Source organism: Acartia tonsa, chromosome 4 (assembly GCF_053477335.1).
Source record: "Acartia tonsa isolate MP-2025a chromosome 4, ASM5347733v1, whole genome shotgun sequence".
NCBI classification, from domain to species: domain Eukaryota; kingdom Metazoa; phylum Arthropoda; class Copepoda; order Calanoida; family Acartiidae; genus Acartia; species Acartia tonsa.
The window spans coordinates 24,476,447-24,494,483 of record NC_137263.1 but is presented as its reverse complement, the minus strand read 5'-3'; the positions used below and the strand labels follow the sequence as shown (position 1 = coordinate 24,494,483).

Here is an 18,037-nt window from a genome sequence, read left to right as displayed (position 1 = left end):
AATACCTTTAATGAGCCTTCTGAGCATGACAATGTTTCAAAACCTTGAACTTAATTTTTAAATCAGAACCAATGACAGAAAGTTTATACAGTCCAACAGGGACAAGGGAATGATAGTCTGACAAACAATTCAAGGAACAATCCCCTTCCCCTTTTCCTTCCCTTCTTACCCACCCCTCTTCACTTACACGAGAAAACAAAATATACTTTTTTATACTTTAAAAGGTTTAGTGATTGTTTGTAGAATTGATTGTTACAATAGCTACCACTGCAGTCCAATATTTCTACTATCTCTACTTCACAATGAAAAAAAAGTACATGCAGTTTTTATGTTTAAATTTCTGCATTAAATAGCAAAATTTATTATTGCAAATTTTTATCTACAAGACTAATACAGTAACTATATTTCATGTTTTATAACATTTTTACAACTCCCTACAAAAGCTTTTAACAATATTAAACAATGAACACGATGAAATTTACACCCTAGAGTTGCATAAATATCCAAACATGAAAATACTTTTTAGGATATTGAGTTGAAGGTTGTTTACCCTCCTGAGATCAGCGTACAAGAAGTTTTTGTCCACACTAAGACAGGTACAGTCAATTCAATTTATTATTTCTTCTTGTGAAAAGTTTGTTCGTATTGGACCGCTAAAATTATTAGTGTGTCAATAACTTCAATGTAATTCAGTGGCGTTTTACCTCAAAGTGCCTGGTTGAGCAACAATTTCCCTTCTGACTTATTTTAAAAAATAAATTGGAAATTAGGGGAGAGGCATAGTTTTTCGTTTAGTTGTCTATTACTATAAGCATCGTTGAAATAGGTTATACTGGGCACTTGGTAACCCCGCAGGGTTAGGGCACCGCTGGCTTATTCCCTGCAGATTATTTTCTAAATATTCATTTAGAACTAAAGATGGTGGGGGTCAGAGCTCGAAATGCTCTTTGAAGGAAAGCACCATTTCGGCTAAAACAAGATTTAAGTTTTTTTTTAAATCAGATTAAGAAGGTATAAAATATTTAATTACGTCATGCCTAGTTCTAAAGTAAAAATATAAATTACAAAACTTCCACAACAATAAGTTACTTAAAAGTTACATAATCTATTAGGATAATAATAAATTTTGCTATGCTTTAAGTGCCCAAAGAAAATCTAATCTGAATCGATGACAACAACAATTATAAAGCCATTGTGTTATAATTGAATAGTGACTGAGCTAATTTAGTGGTGGAAAAATCAATGATTGCATAATCAAATTCTTTTGGTGTTCCTTCGTTTCCACAAAAAAATTTAATAGGACAGCCAAATAAGAAAAGATTGTTACGACTAAGACAATAATTGTTAGAAGCGTTGAACCTCTAAAGAAAATAAAGACGTTTATTGCTGTTTAAAATTCGGTGAAAGGCACAATAACAAGATAATATAGATAAAGCCAATTCAATTTTGACTTGTGGATATAATAATTTTAACATTTACAAGAATGTGTAGAACCTTACACTTTTATATTAAGATAATGTGTTTGAAAAGTTTCTGATTTTTGCTGAAATTTAAATATTCTTTTTCATGTATTTATGCGAATCTTATTGCAAACCAATAATTTTTGCTACAAATTGCGAATGGGAACATTTCATTTTTTTTATGGCAGCAGTTTTCTCATTTTAGCAAATATTTCATTTATTTATATTTTGAACAAGGAAAATTATGCCTAATTGGGATGGCAGGCAAATTCAGGGTCAGATTTTGTACAGTACATATTCTGTACAATAATATTTGGCGTTTTTAAATGTATAAAAAAACAAGGACAATTGTGTCCATTTGTAGTTTGAAGGGCCGGCAACATAATCATTAATATATTGATTTGATTTGATTATGTTTGTTAATTAAAGGTCAATAAAATGGACGGACATGTATACCAGCCCCAGTTATAGAGTAGCACCGATGCTAAAAACATAAGAATATTTATAAGAACTAAATTTTTGTTGTGATAATTTATAGATAAGAAAGAAAGGTTTTTCTTCTTTGTAAAAGGAAAAGATAACTAAAGGGATCCTATGGAGTTTAATCTTATGGGCATTTCAATCAAACTTATTTTTAACCACTGAACCTCCCTTATTTAATGTGTTTTAAAAAAAAATAGCACCCACGGAAGATTTAAGCCTTTGGTTCTTTATTTTTTCGGGGTACTATCCCGACAGGGCTCATCTAATATTTATTTAACCTAACTTAAAAAGCATTAATCTTACTTTTATTTCAATAATTTATATAAATTTGATTAAAGCCTGAATGTATAAACCGTATAACAAAACATTTTATAGAAACTCAGATTTCCAAAATTTCCTAGTAAAATCTCCGTTTTTTTTAAAGAAAGGCTTCCAATAATGATTATAGTCAATAAAGAAAGATCTTGCTGTTTATACAATAAAGCTAAATAGATTTTTACTTTCCCTTTATAAACAGGGAAAATTTAGTCAAGTTATTGTTTTTCTAATATCGTAAATAAGCCACAAACAAACATTTTAATAAATAAAAACATCATATCATAGCAGGCCGTTTCGGGGGTCTGAAATTTCTTTTGAGTAAAAAAACCCTATCAATTCTAATAATCTATGAAATAATGGCTACCGTACAAAAAATATTATTTGTTTTGTCTTCACACCCTTTCTACTATCTACATTTCAGAGTACGAAATGAATTTTAGGCTCAATTTATCAATTTGGGCGGAAAAATTGTAAAAATATGATTGAGTTAAATTTCAGAAGAAAGCTTCAATTAAGTTTCTGAATTGAGAGAGAATATCTTAACATTTACAGTCAAAGCACTTTTTTTGCAAATAAAAATGAAATTTGCAAAGCCCAAGTTTGATAAGCTTTTCAGGGAAATGTTATCGAAAATTAAGGTTTTATTAGATCACAAAATATTCTAAATCTACGTTCTCATTCCCGTCTTAGAGAAACGGTTTTCGGAAAACGGAATGGCTGTTATTCAAGGTAGACATGACGAATGATTTTTTTATGAAGGTTTACTGACTAATATGATTTTCTTGGCTGCTATGAAAGATACAATAAATTATTTATTTTTATGGGAGTAGCTTTATGCTTGTTGATATCCTAGTAAGTTGGAAAATGTGTTTTTTTTACTTTTTGCTCCATGTCCCTGCAAGCACTTGCATTCATTTATGATAGATTTTGCACAAAACTGGTCATTTTTTTATTTATTCACAATGTAAATAGGACATTAAAATATTTATTTAAGTTCCAATTCTAGTATTTTTATGATATTGCTTTTAAAAAATGGAAATGACTTTGATGAAAATTAAAATAGTAGGTAGGTATAAATATATGATTTTGAATAAGCACTGGATATTTTGTAGCTTTACTACAAAAAACTAGAATTATATTTCATGGAAGTGCTAAATTATGCTAGTGACGTACAGACATTGTACACCCAAGTTATGTAATAGCTACGCTATTAAAAAGTGTAAAACAAAGCTGTAGCTGTAGACAAGAAATATGGGTGCATTTTCATGTGACCTTCAAATAGGTGCAGATTGTTGCAACATCCCTTTATCGCCTCTGGACCTTTATACAACCCCCCTTATTTTGAAATAGATGCATTAAATTTGCTTAGTAGGCTTTTTGGTTAATGGTCTGACATGGTTTGAGCACTAAACAAGCGAATAAAACGTTCTTTATTTTTATATGCAGTGGGGATGGGTTACGTTGGATCCACTTTTTAATTAAAGGGTTTTACTGTGATATCTGTATGCAGGTGCAATCAAATATACATGCCTATTCATTTTATAATAGAAACTCTCATATTTTAGTTCATTTAAAGTTTTGTTATATTGTGTTGTTTAAAAATATGATTTATGTAAACCCAACAATATGTCTAAAAAGTCAACATCACCCTAAAAATGCAACACACGGTAGTAAATCCGTCTGAAAACAAACGCAAATTTAGTCATTTTGCTTGTCTGTTGGTCGCTCAGTTCTTAATGCATTTAAAAAAGATTCAAGCATGCCATAACGACATCAACGTTTCGCTCCTATTTTGTGCAAGCATTATTGATATTATTATTATTATATTAACCAAATGATATTTTAGGCAAAGATGTGGAAGTAGTGTGTAATGTGCATGGAGAACCCAAACCTTCCGTACTCTGGAAGAAGAACGGTCAGCCTGTCCAGCAGGATAACAGGATCAGGCTAGCAAATATTCATTCTAAGTAAGTTATTTTCTACAATGCAACTTTGGGGTACCTACGGGGGGGGGGGCATTGTTTTGAAAACTAAAGTCCTGAAATTGATTGCTCCAGAATGGCCTTGGCATAACTTTTGAGGCAATGGATCAGTTGGCCCAGAACAGGATACCCTAGTCAAGATGGAAATGGTCATGTTCGAAAGTTGAAGATAGTCTTAAATGACTTTATATTTACTTAACATAAAAATACTTTTTTTCAACAATTTGTTTAAAATTTGAATTTTTCAGGGTGGCTTTTACTTAGGCATACTTTTTTGTATTATACATTTCTTCCGTTTTTACTTAACTAAGTCGCACACACACAAAAAAATATATTTGTAAATATGTATGTGTAGAATTAACTATATGGCTTTAAGTTCACTTATATGGCCCAATCCAATAGTATTAAAGCATTTGGATCGAAACTCATACACAAAGAAAGACATTTTTTAATTTTCGATATTTTTATAAACCAGCATTATGCAGTTCTAAGAATAATAATGGCTAAGATGAAATGTCCCAAGAGTTTTTTTCAAGACACGTGCCTAGTATACCTAATTGAGTCTAAGCTGTTCCTTAAGATATGTATAATATATATTCTGTACGTTTGGCCGCTTGCTGCTTTTAGAAATTTCGATTATAATTTCCTTCGTATTTTGGACTTGATCCCTGTATTGCATAGTGTAATATATTGTGTAAAAGAAAATGAAATTATCCAATAGAAGCAGCTAAATAAGTTTCAAGCACGGATCTAACCCCTGTTAAAAACACATCTATCGTATACTTTATATAGATTTTATCCTAACAGATATTGCTTTACCTATTATTTGATTCAGAAAATGTTTTTCATCAATCTAACAAGATACAAAAATAGACCTAAAATTTTCGGTCATTTGCGGACTGACATTAGATTTTACTTGCAGAAAAGCTCCTCTGTTAAAAAGCTTAAATAGATTGAAAATGGATGCATGGCCTGACCTTATCTCTTTTATGGCAGATTAGGATAACTAACAGTATGGGGGGGGGGGGATATGTTACTTTTATCATGATCCCTTATTTTTAAGATAAGCCCCCTACATCCGACCCACATCTCAAATTTAAATCTGTTAAAAACTATGAATTATCTGTCGTTAAATTTAATGTTAGGTTAGGTTAAGCAAGATCCAAAAAAGACTCGAGCGGATAAGACCAACAAGTTTATGGCTACTCTTTTTTTTTGGGGGGGGGGGGGGGACGAGATTACAGAAAGGAATTTAACGAAGATTTCCTCAATTTATTTGTATAGATATAGGTGTAAGTAAATAGGGTGAGATTTTAAAGAAATATTTTATTTTTCCCCGATCATTTCTTAGTGTTAAAGATCTGAAACATATTTTTCCACCTTATAATTTACTAAATTTTTGCCTTTAAATCTTTATACATTACAATAAGTAAAAATAACGAAGATTTGACTCTCATTTTTAATTACAACATCGGACAGACAAATGGACGTACACACAGACATAACCAATGATCTTATTTACACTACCATTAGAACTAAATTTTTGAGGGATTTGCCTATCCATTAATTTGTGATTATGCAAGATGAAGCTCCGACAAGAGTTGATATTGATGCATCATAACAAAGGTTAAAAATCAACCTTATCTAAACTAAGTAGATCCTCTTCCGCCTTGTTTATCTCTGGTCCTTTTACAGCAAACATTTTCTATAGTTAGGCTTCTTTATTCTGGTATCCATATTTTAGGAGGAAGGAAAAAGCCACGTTATTTGGGGTTAGAAATCTTAAGGGAAAAGACAATGGATGATGAATTTGTTTACAGTTCCATTAATGATGGACAAAATTATTTGTGTAGATTAAAATTGTTGGACACTGCTTGTTAGTACCAACCAATCAAGACTAGGTCCCAAAAGTATAGTTTATTGTCCCTTCCTTCAATGTTAAACCTCCATCATAGAAACACCAGCGCATACGACAGTCGTGATGTAGAGTGGTTCGAATCTTGGTCCAATCTGCGTAAAAATTATATTAAAACTATGTCTGCATCTGCTATGTAAGATGCGCGACTTTTAAAAGAAGGGTATTGGTCGAATGCCTCCGACCAAAAACACATGCCCAAGTACGACTTTCAGGCAAAAATCAATCGGTTAAAGAGTTGGGTGTCATTGCCCTTTAGACTTACTACAAAGTTCTCTATCTAATTTGTTATCAATATTTTATAAATCTGTTTAGGCATTCTTTGACCATCAGCCAAGTGGAGCGCAGTGACTTTGGCGAGTACAGCTGTCATGCTTCCTCAGCTAGTGGTCAAGCACAACAGGATATTGAAATTTCAGGTAAATATATATATATGTATACAAGAATAAAGTGATAATTAAATCTTCCTGGCTGAAATGCAAATAACTTTTGTAACATGTATCTAATTGAAAAAGATGATAAAGAGAAATTTAAAATTATTTGCGTTTTTATCATGAAGTTTTAAACCTTAAATAGAATTTTTACTTGTCCTCATTTTATTTATTTCCTAAATATATAATTTGATTCGAATAACATTAGGACAATTTAAAATAACTTAATTTTGCTCTTTTTTTTCTCTTTAGCACAATATTTTTAAAAACTCTTAGCTGTAATAATTTATTAGTTTCAGTTTTAAGTTTTTATTCCCCTAATATGCATGTTAATTTTTGCTTTTTATCTTTGCTTAAAAATATTCTATAAAATTTAAATTTTTCTATAATTTCTTAATAGTCAAAAAAGAAATCCTAAACTCGAATTGAAACGAACTGTTGACATTATTGGTTTATTGCTGTAGTGCTTTGATTTTTATTACTTTACAGATCTTGTCACAAGTTTTATGCCATAAATAGATACATTTCACATTATTTAAACTTTTCAGCTTTGGACTTTAAATTACATTACATTATGTGCCTTTTATAGCCAAAAGTATATTATTTTCTTATGATAAAAGTTAAGTTCTGGAAAATTGAGCTAGGAAAATGGGCTTTAGCTACATTTAAAGTGTTAAAATAAAACAAAAATTTGTCTCAATATTGGTCATAAAAGTTAGCATTTTATTATATGAATTTAGTTTTTAAAAAGCAAGAAAGTTATGCATTTAAATTATCTTTTAAAAAAACTGTAGTAAATTATGAATTCTTTAAAAATACAAAAAAATCATTGAACAATTTAGTATATTGAATGTTAAATAAAAGACAATGACACTAAGTGTTAACCACGAAATAATTTATTTCCGACATTTATTAAATCTGGTTTATGTAATACTAACAATGTATAGTTGGGAGACTGGTTGGGTCTCTCTTCTCTTGTTGGCAAACATCCAAAGGGGAGGGGATATTTAGCTGTTTATTACACTAGTCCCCAAAGTCTTAGAATAACGTTATCTTATTTTTGGCTAAACAACTTTGAGTACCTTTATTGATTTTTTTGTTGGTTCATTTAGTTGAGTGTCGAAACGTTCCAACCACTCATTGTACTTAACAGAATGGGTATTTTTGTGTATTATCAATAGAGGTACACATCAATTTATCGGCCATTGCCTTATTCCTTGCAAACCTCTAACACTCCGATAAATTTTAAAAAGGGCAAATAACCACTTAAATACTGCATAAGTTGTATTTTATTTGTTATGAAAATCTCTTTGTACATCTGGTTAAAAAGCCTTTGTAAAAATATTTGTAACTTTAAGAAAAGTATACACTGTAGAAAATTGGATCCTTAATTTTCCCTCAACCTTCTATTTTTACATATTCTAATATTGTCTTTTCCTCAGGTTGTGTCAGGATAATGGATGAATGACCCCCCTCCCCCTCGAAATCATCATGATACAAAATGACCCCTTTGAACATTAAAATTATTTGTTGAAAAGTTTGGACACTGTTACTGTTCACAATCCAATTCTGATCCAATAAATCATTTTGAAACATAAAAAAACAAGGATGACAACATCCATAAAAGCGAAGCACAAAACGGTAAGACAAACGGACATTAATACTTGTATAGTGTCAGAACTGAATAATCAGAATATAAATGTATAAGAGTCAACGCAAAATTGCAAGTAAATTTGTTGAAAAACAGCTTGATTCAGGATAATGTTTATGGACATACTTACATTTTTAGGACTTGATTATAAAGTTGCTTCACTTATTACATTATACTTTGTTGTCCCAGGAATCAATACACCAAAAATCAGATCAATCGGATGATCAAGTCACATAAAAATTTGTTGTTAAAAAAGTAAAAAAATCAACATGTTTAAAATGGACGTACGGACATTTTGGTGATGATTATAGAGTTGCTACGCTTTCTAAATCGTACCTAACTATTAAAGGAATCACCATGCAAAATTTGAAATCGATAGGACAATTCTAACATACCTAAATTAACGAAAAAAGCTATCCGTTACGGACGTACGGACGGACGTACGGACGTTCGGACGTACGGACGTACGGACGGACCGACCCTAATTATAGAAAAGCTTCGCTTTTAAAAACTACCCTAAAAACTAAAGGATTCATGCTAACTTCATTCTTTTTCTTCTAAAGATGAATAAATCAAATTTACTTTTTAATCAAATAAAGTGTATGTATATAATTTTAGTAACATAACGGAAATAGAAATAATAACTTCCTTACGTGTGTCAGAGGTCTAGGGGTCCGTGAATACACCATTTTTATGGCAATAAAAAAATACAAAATGTAGGATAATTATTTGTTTATTGAATAAGATTCCAACAAATGTTATAAATGTGGACGATATTTTTTATTGAACATGCGCAATTTATCAGGGATCTAATGGGATATGACAATTGCCGATAAATTGATGTACATTGAAACACAAAATTACCCCTTCTGTAGATTAAAATTAGTGGTTGAAACGTTTGAACATTTAACTAAATTAACCAACCAATCAAAATTAAAAAATGTTGTTAATCCAACAAGTAAGAAAACTTTATTATAAAACTTTGGGGACTAGTCAACAGCCCATTGTCCCCTCTCTCTCTCTGGCAATTTATCTATTTCTCCACCATGTTAAGCAGATATAGGGACATATATCCACCAAATTCAATTTTTCTTTAAATTTCTAATTTGTAACCCTCCTTTTCAAATTTAATGTAAATCAGAACCCTTTTATTATGTATGCATTTATACCCTAAGCAGTTTAAAATGACACAAACTATGGATGATTAAAATATAGGATTTTGTGTCCGTGTCTCCAAAGTATCAATCATAGAACACAAGGTAAAATTGGAAAATTACACATTGTCTGTGGTGTCTCTTCAATCAAACTTAAAATATTTGATTTGAAATTTGCATTTTTTTAAAATAAAGTATTTATTTTTGTATTAAAGCCACACTGTCGATATAAATATTAGCAAGTGATGCTATTTTAAGAATGTTGTAATTTTGAAAGCCAAAACTACTTTTAATTAATGCCATGTACAATTAAATGTGGCAGAATATCCACAGTTTTTATTCGAATATCCAAGCTTTAATTATTTTTTTTATAGAAATTTTGAAGGGGATACTAATTCTATCAATAATAAGACCATTAAGTTTTTAAACGAGTTTACTTTTTAAGATATTTAAACTTTTAGATATTGTAATAATTATTTTCTAAAAGGAAAACTTTAGATAAAAGATACCTAAATTTGCGGCTGACTGGTCAAAACACCTAGTTTCAGCCCGGACAAAGTAATTTAAATTGAAAAGTACTTCTTGTGGGAAATCAGATATTTCACATTCAATAACTCACTAAATTATCTACCTTTCTTTTTAAAACAATTTATACATTTTCAAAAAACAATTTCTTATCTGTTCTTTATTTATATCTAACAAAATAAAATGCTTTTTATTAACTCTTTTCATATTGGTTTGGATGCTAAATAACATGCCATTAGATTTATTAGAATTTTGACCAATATAAGATTCTTTCTACAGCCAAATTATTACCAAACGAGTAAATAATTAGATATTAATATAAAGACTTAAAAATATTTAGAGTGATAACGTGTATAAATAAATTTATCTGCGAATGTCCTCTCCCTTCTTGGTTTGTTTCAACTTTCTAAGTTTTATTTACAATGTATGTATAATTATCAATTATAAAGGATTTACTGCATCAGTGCACCCGTGGCGGTTACTTTCAACATAACCGCTAAACATACCAAAATTACAAGGACAGTTTTATACATAAGTAGCGCAAAAACAACAAACAAACACAATATAGAACGCTACCTGATATTAAATCAAAACTGAGACTTTCTAATCTGAGTTATAGTTTGATGTCTAAACGTTGCAATAACTTATTGGATGGACTGACCTTCTAACTTATTCAAGTGATAGAGTAGCTATGCCACTTAAAATTATTCATGTGTTATGATTTTAAGTGCCTTATCGAGTAGAAATCTATGTTTTCGAATTGTTATTTGGAAATGAATATGCAATCTTTACCAATTGTTACATCAAAAAAGACACAATAGCAATGTATTAATGAGGCTGATTAATGAGAAGGATAAGGAAAGGGTTTAGAGCACTTTGTGCTCTGGTAATAATTTCCTATTATGGTCAATTATATTGCAAAATAGCTAAAAGCTAAAAATGTGCTTAGTTTTTCTTTAAAACTTTTAATATGTTTTAATTGTTGTATTATTATTTTCTTTTATCTCATTTTTAAATGTTTTCCCAATAAACTATTTGTTTACACGGAAAATGCTTTAATGTTGCTTCTTCCTTATTATTTTATTTATTTGCTTTTCGTTGAATTAGGTATGGCCGGACCCGCCGAGTACAAATCAGAGCCGGCCGGCAAGCAGGCCGACTCATACCTCCTGGAGTGGACCGTTGTATCCTACACCCCCGTCACCGCGTTCAAGGTTGAGATCAGAGAGGTGGGCACCACAGCCTGGCGCGAGAGCTCTGCCAAGCCTATTGAGGACGGGCCCTACCACTATGCTGGCAAGGAGTTCCTCAAGGATCTGACCTATGCAACAAGATACGAGGCCAGAGTGCAGGCCCGCAATGACGAGGGATGGAGCAAGACAAAGGAACATTTCTATTTTGCAACTGAGGGCGCAGGTTTGTGTGCTTTATTTTTATTTTTTCTTCCCTTCATTTTTCTTTGCTCTGTGTAATTATTTTCTTTTTTTAAGGTTTAACGCGACAAAACTTATAGTAATAGATCTTTGCTCTTTAGAAATCGTGAAAAACTAGCAAATTTTAGAAAGTAATTTTATGTGTAATACACAATTGTAAAGTGTCCATTTATGTGACTGTAACTAATTGTTTAAGCTGTCTAGTAATTATATGGGTACAGATGTACATATACATAAAACAATGACACATGTCCAAAACTATGAGAAAAAAGGCCAGTAAAAATTGAAGTTTCATTGTTATTTCCCTGTTTTAAAGATCTTTAAATCCAACTAACACTTTAAAATGTCACTGTCTTTGACTTAAATTGCCTACTTTAAACCAGCAGAAACTTTTTGCCTTCGCACAAATTTTAAAAAATGCAATAACGTTTTTTCTCTTATTCATTCGAATCCGGTGGATAGGAACCGGTTCTCATCCATACGAAAAAACTATGTCTAGCATCGTATTATATCCAGTTTTCTACGAATATAGAAATGTACAATCATAAGATTAAAACTAGTTTTTTTAGCCGGCGCCTTCGGCACCACGGGGCTAAAAAAACTAGTTTTAATCTTATAATTGTACATTCTATATCCGCGGAAAGCCGTTTATAATACGATACGAGAAATAACTATTAATGTATCAAAATTCAATGCAAACATATTTTTGTCAAATAAGCTCTATGCCAGATTAAAATATATTAAATAGCAAAGGCAAAATAAATGTTATCATTTATTTTTAGTTTAAAAATTTAAATTATAACGTATAAAATGTACAAATTTTGTGAATAACTCTGTTCATTTACTTTTGGCTAATACCACACGCTTTGTTTTAAGAATAGATTTAGAAAGATAGATAATCAATCCCATAATTGGACTAAGAACTAAGAAGTACGGTGTGGTAAGGAAGTGTACACGTTTTAGTACGAAAGGACAGTTGAAAGTTAAATTATTGGAATAATACTTTGGTTTGGGAAAGTAATTCGTCAAAAAATGTCATTGCTCGTATTATTGACTTGAATCATATTTGACTGAATATAAACCAAAATCTAACAAATTATAATGTGATTTCGTTTTGTACATATGAAGGAAATAATTAAATCATTTGCTTTTTCTTATTTTGGTAGAAATAATATAAATTTGTGTTGCTAATATTTAAACGGAAATGGAATCACACCCTTTCAGGAGATGAACATTTTTTTTACTTTTTATGTGTATAGCACATTTCCTTTTAAATTTAGAGAACCACTTATTAATTTTTTGTCTTAAATAAAGTTTTTTTCGTGTGTATATGATGTTATGGTCACTCCGAGTATGGGTTGGTTTGTGTAATACTAGGCTTTTACCAAGGCAAAAACATTCATTAGGTGTTGGCTACAGTTCTAGACAGGGCTCAGCACCCGTAGCTGTATTCAGCAGTTTTCATCACCTGTATCAAATGAATACAATGTAGCAACAAACCACCCAACTTTGCCGACCGGCCGCTAAAGTATGAAAATAAAAATAAGCAGCTTTTTCAAATTAAATAAGCGGTGTCGAGCCCTCATTTTAGATTAGCAGGATAAAAAGTATATAGGAAGAATGTCCATTTCTTTTGTTCAACATAAAGACTTTGGATGTATTTCCATAATATAAGGCTAGAACGGGAGAGAATATTACTCTATGTAATGGGGTATTTAGCCGTTTTAGAAAACGCAGTGGACAAAAAGATAGATAGACATACTACCTCTTTTTAAATTGTTATAACATTTTTATATAAAAGTGAATATAGGGGGAGATGATAATTATTCATTTCTTATTTTTGTCTGAAGAAAATGTTTTTCTACATAAATATATTATTAGTCAGACTCTCTTGAGAAAATAAATGTAAGATATTTTCTAAGATCATTTAGCATGATAGGATAAAACGTTTTGCTACTTTATTTATTTTTGATAAAGTATCTAATCTTATAAAAACTTCACAAAAACAGGGTTAATTCTAATACAAGTTTTTCTATAAGATACACATAACATGAGTGTTGGTTAATCTAAGTTTTGTAGAATACATAGATTCTGGGAAAACACCATATTTTCAAGATTTCTTACAACTACTTTTTATACCTTTTCCATAATAATTTGGAAACTTTATGATTTCCTTATAATTTTAGATAAAATTTAATACTTGCAAATATCCTTGTAATAAAGTAACGGAATGTTTGTCTGTCTGTACCGAAGGTTCTTGCTAACTGCTGAACCAATATGGTTCTCCTCATAGACGTCCAGGCTTTTTTTTTGGGGGGGGGGATTTTTTTAAGGGGGGTGTAATTCGGTTTTTTTTGGGGGGGGGGGTAAAATGGCGCGAGAAGCGCGCCGCAAATTTTCTCCCCAAAATTTCTCCAAATGCGCGCGAAGCGCGCAAAAATTTTTTTTTTTTATATTTTCATTTGGGGGCGGGGTATTTACCTCCCCAAAATTGTTTGGGGGGGTAAATACCCCTTCCTAAATGGTTGGGGGTGCCTACGGCACCCCCAGTGTAGGGGTAAAATGAAAAAAATTTAGGGGGTGCCTACGGAACCCCTAAATTCGTTTTGAGGGGGTAATCGCCACTATACCCCCCCCCCCTTGGACGTCTATGGTTCTCCTTCACAGGGTAGCTTCTCATAGGTCCTGGGAAGGTTTGTAAGTTTTTTCGGGAGAGTACAACCCACCCTCCCGAGAGAAATTGCACCAAGAAAAAAATTACACTCCCCCCCCCCAAAAAAAAACTTCTTTTAACTTAATTAGTAATGCGGGAAGGGCGGGGGTGTTCGACCTCCCAACCCAAATTTTTAAAAAATTTTCTTTTTGAATTTAAAATAATAAATTGGATTATCGAATTCAACTCTTTCCACCTTAAGAGCCCTTAGAGGCGAAGCCGCTTGTAATGTATAAATTAGTAGGATGTATGTGTGCCTTTGTGTGTGCGTGTGTGCGCGATTCTATTTGTTAGGTTTTTGTTTAAGGTGTTTATGCACTTTTCACAATCAACCCTTTGATTGTACAACATTTATATCATTTGGATGTCCAATAAGAGCAAATTTGGACCTGTTTTGGTGATGTTGCGGCGTTTCCAACCAATCACCATTCCGACAATATGCTACGTTTTATCCGACTATCACGAGTGTATTTTATTTTGTATAAAAAAAAAACATAAGGAGGTGTAAGCTGTAGGTGTTCAACGTAATTAGCTCTATTTGGAATGAATCAAATTATTTTTCTCCGCAAGATATTTTTTACACATTTTTTATGGGATGGGTTTCCTGTTGTTTTCAAATTCCAAATTATAAACATGGGGTTGATAGCAGCCAGATTCATATGGCTAGATTGTGACTGAGGATTCTTTATCAAGTTCGAATTTCAACCCAAGTAGCTTCATAACCTAAGATTCATAATAGACCGTTTGTAATTTCATAACATGTTGTAAAAAAAATAGGTTTGTTGTTGGTAAAGCTAAACAAATATCCTATCATAAGGCATAATCATTAAATACAGAGGCAATTTTTTTTATACACAATAACGTGCACAGAATTGTTATACAAAATGTTTTACATTTTGATTTTATTACAAATCCTAACGCCATGATTTTTGCAGTGGATTATGAAACTATGGCCATAAATTAAAATACATCTACTAATATTTCCATAAGATTTATGTTGATATATTAGGATTGGTGGCGCGATACCAAATCTTGCTCAATAGATCCAAATTTTTTCTTTCCAACCCTTTATTTTGGTTAAGAATGATAACCGGTTGTAAAAGAGCAAAATAATCAAATAATGACTGTTTTAAGGAAAATAAAATAATCATTTGTTATGCGAGCTAGTTGTCATGTTTTAAAAGCAGGTGACGCCCATTTAAGATTATTAAAAAAAATGCTGATTGAGGAATACCTTAAAATCTTTAAGATGGAAATTATAGTAAACATAGGTTGTGCTTGTAATTCGTAAACATTGGTTTCATGCCCCAAACTACCATATTACCATAAATCTACGTATTGTGCTCCCAACTGACTAATGAATTATTGCCCTTTGTTTTCAGAGCCGCCAGTGAAGGGAGTGACAGCCGGCTGTAGTGGACTAATTTCATCCAGTCTTGTTACAATTATCCTACTCGCACATCTACTACATTAATAGGTTAGTTACTAGTACTTTCAATGGCAATGCTACTTTATATCTGGTTATGTCTGCCCGTCTGTCTTATTGTTTGTGTTTTTTTTAACAAAAAGAGGATATTAGTTTTTATGCGAATATATGGCCAAGTTAAGCAAAAATCATTTTTAAATTCATCAAAATTTCAAATTTTAGGCATACATTAATGCCCAAACAAAGATAAACCAATCTAATGCTTTTTAATTTTCAGAATTTTGTTATTGAATTCTATTTCCTCCATCCACATCAGAATTAGTCAAGACAAAAGTCAATCTCATTCCCAGTGTTACAAATAATATATATGTGTGGTGTACTGTACGTACATGTTTTTATTGTACAACCACCAGTACTGAGTACAGTGTGCTGCTGGAACCACACTTCTTCTTGGATAAATATTTAGAATATTATAAACTTAAAAATACAGAAGTGACAAGTATAAAAACAGTTAAATTAATGCAAAAAGTGATCTGAAGAAAGAAATATTACTATCCATATATTTGGATAAAGTTACCAGTGATTATGTTTCAAATTGTTGATTATCTTGTAAATATGTGACAACAAATATTAAAATTCTCAGTTCTATCCACACAGGAATCATCCTGCAATCTTAAATTTACGAACAGCCAGTGAAATTTCAACATGACAAATAAAACTGTAAACAATGTTAGTTAGATTTTAATGCTGTAAGTTTTATGTTATTAATAATGCTAATTCAAATTTATTTTTATTCCTTCTTTTATTTAAAATAATGAAGTAATAGTCTTTAAAAGATAACTATTTTGATTTTAAGCAGAATTGATAAAAAATAGAAGAAAATTTTAAAAGGTTGTATTTATGTATGAAAATAAGAATTGTGGTAACTTTTCACAATTTCTCTGTTTTATTTATCTATCTGACTTTCAGAATACCTTATAAAAACTTCATCTAAAATAAAAGTAGTTACGGGTTTTTCTTGTAATGTAGGTTCTTAATATCTTTGAAATGTTTGAAGAAAAAAAAACTTTCCTATTGAAAAAAACACCGCCATATGAAAAAAATGCCGGATATGTGTCTTTGAAAATATATAGTCTGATTCTAAAATTGCTCTTTTTTATAGGATTGAACTCTAAAAAAATAAAGAAATTTTTGCTCTCTTAAATATAGTATTAAGGCCGTCTGCAATTTGAGCTTTATTAAACAATCAACTTTTGTTTTGATCTTAATTAAAAAATTAATTTATTTAAGTTTTTTCTTTAAATTAAGAAATTAGTGTTCCACTGTTTGAACTTAAAAATTAGTTTAAATTTAAATTTGAATGAGAAAACACAATTATGTAATCCATCTTTCTGTTGTTTTAAAACCATAAAAAATCCTAAATTTGTTATTTTTAGTTATTTAATAGTTATTATATAATTTCCTAATGGACAGGGGTTCTGCTAATTATTAATCAATATCTTCCTTCAAATTTTATCATTATACCCACCTCCACTTGTTGGAGACAAAAAAATCTGGGTTACCTCCAGTTTTGTCACAATTAAAATAAAATTAAATTGTTGAATCCCAAACCCCTAAAATGCCAGAATCCTGTTCTAGTGTTTAACTATTTAAACTAATTATCAGGCTTTCAAAAACTTGCTGGGGGGCTACTTCATTCCCATCAATTTTCAATATGTTAACGATTCATAAGTCAATAGGAAGCCACTCAGACCTACCAACAACCATTAGTTTTTATATTCAATTTCAAAGGTTTATGTAAAAATAACAAAAAGTAGGTACGGCATCCGCATATATGATGATTCTACTTATTATTTCTTTAACGGCATTAATGCAAGACTTTATTAACTTATTTTTTTAACATAATTAGAATTTTTAAACTAAAATAAAGTAAATGAAACAAAAATTTTGAAATTATTTTTTTATATTTTTCCCCTTCCATAATTTTCTATTTTGAGGAACACATGCCATTATTTCATGATAAAAACTTAATTACTTTTTTCACTCATTAAGATTTCAATTTTTTGCCAAATGTTTGAAAAAGCCTGTATTATGTTGGATATTCTGTTTGTATTGTATAATGATGTAAAAGTTATTATTATATTTCCATGTATTTAATGCTTTAGAACAATCTTGTGGTTGAAAATTTTCCTTTAAAAAAAGGCTGTGAAACCGCTTTTTTCATAATAAAAGTGATTTTTCAAACGTGCTTATGGATTTGTATGTGATAATTAACCACAAAATATGGTTATATTGCTTCCAATTTTATTTTGTTATACAGCTTTTCTATAACTAGGGTTGGTTAATTACCATATTTTATGTAGCGGTTATTAAGAAATCAATCCCATTTTATAAAGTAGTAAGATTTTTTATGTTTGTGGCCATTAAGATTTCTCTACTTAATGAACCGATTGAAATCTCCATTTTCAACGTCTCAGGCTATTTTATTTTTAGATATATCTAAGTCTGGAGATAGTTTTAAGCTATTTCTTTGGTACCCCTTGCAT

At 30.8% G+C, this 18,037-nt stretch overlaps 1 protein-coding gene across 2 annotated transcripts in view; it reads left to right on the top strand.

Annotated features, from left to right (window-relative positions):
- LOC145316533 (protein amalgam-like) overlaps nucleotides 1–17,739 on the top strand; it is a 42,863-nt gene extending 25,124 nt beyond the window's left edge. Inside the window, exons 9-14 of one of the 2 annotated variants that reach the window (XM_080157105.1) lie at nucleotides 527–596; nucleotides 4,108–4,228; nucleotides 6,474–6,577; nucleotides 11,027–11,335; nucleotides 15,448–15,542; nucleotides 15,769–17,739. In XM_080157105.1, coding sequence (XP_080013231.1) covers nucleotides 527–596; nucleotides 4,108–4,228; nucleotides 6,474–6,577; nucleotides 11,027–11,335; nucleotides 15,448–15,539 — 696 coding nt within the window. In that variant the 3' untranslated portion in view covers nucleotides 15,540–15,542; nucleotides 15,769–17,739. The remainder of the gene's footprint in view (nucleotides 1–526; nucleotides 597–4,107; nucleotides 4,229–6,473; nucleotides 6,578–11,026; nucleotides 11,336–15,447; nucleotides 15,543–15,768) is intronic. The other variant, XM_080157106.1, reaches the window with a different exon arrangement.
- Nucleotides 17,740–18,037: the final 298 nt, after the last annotated feature.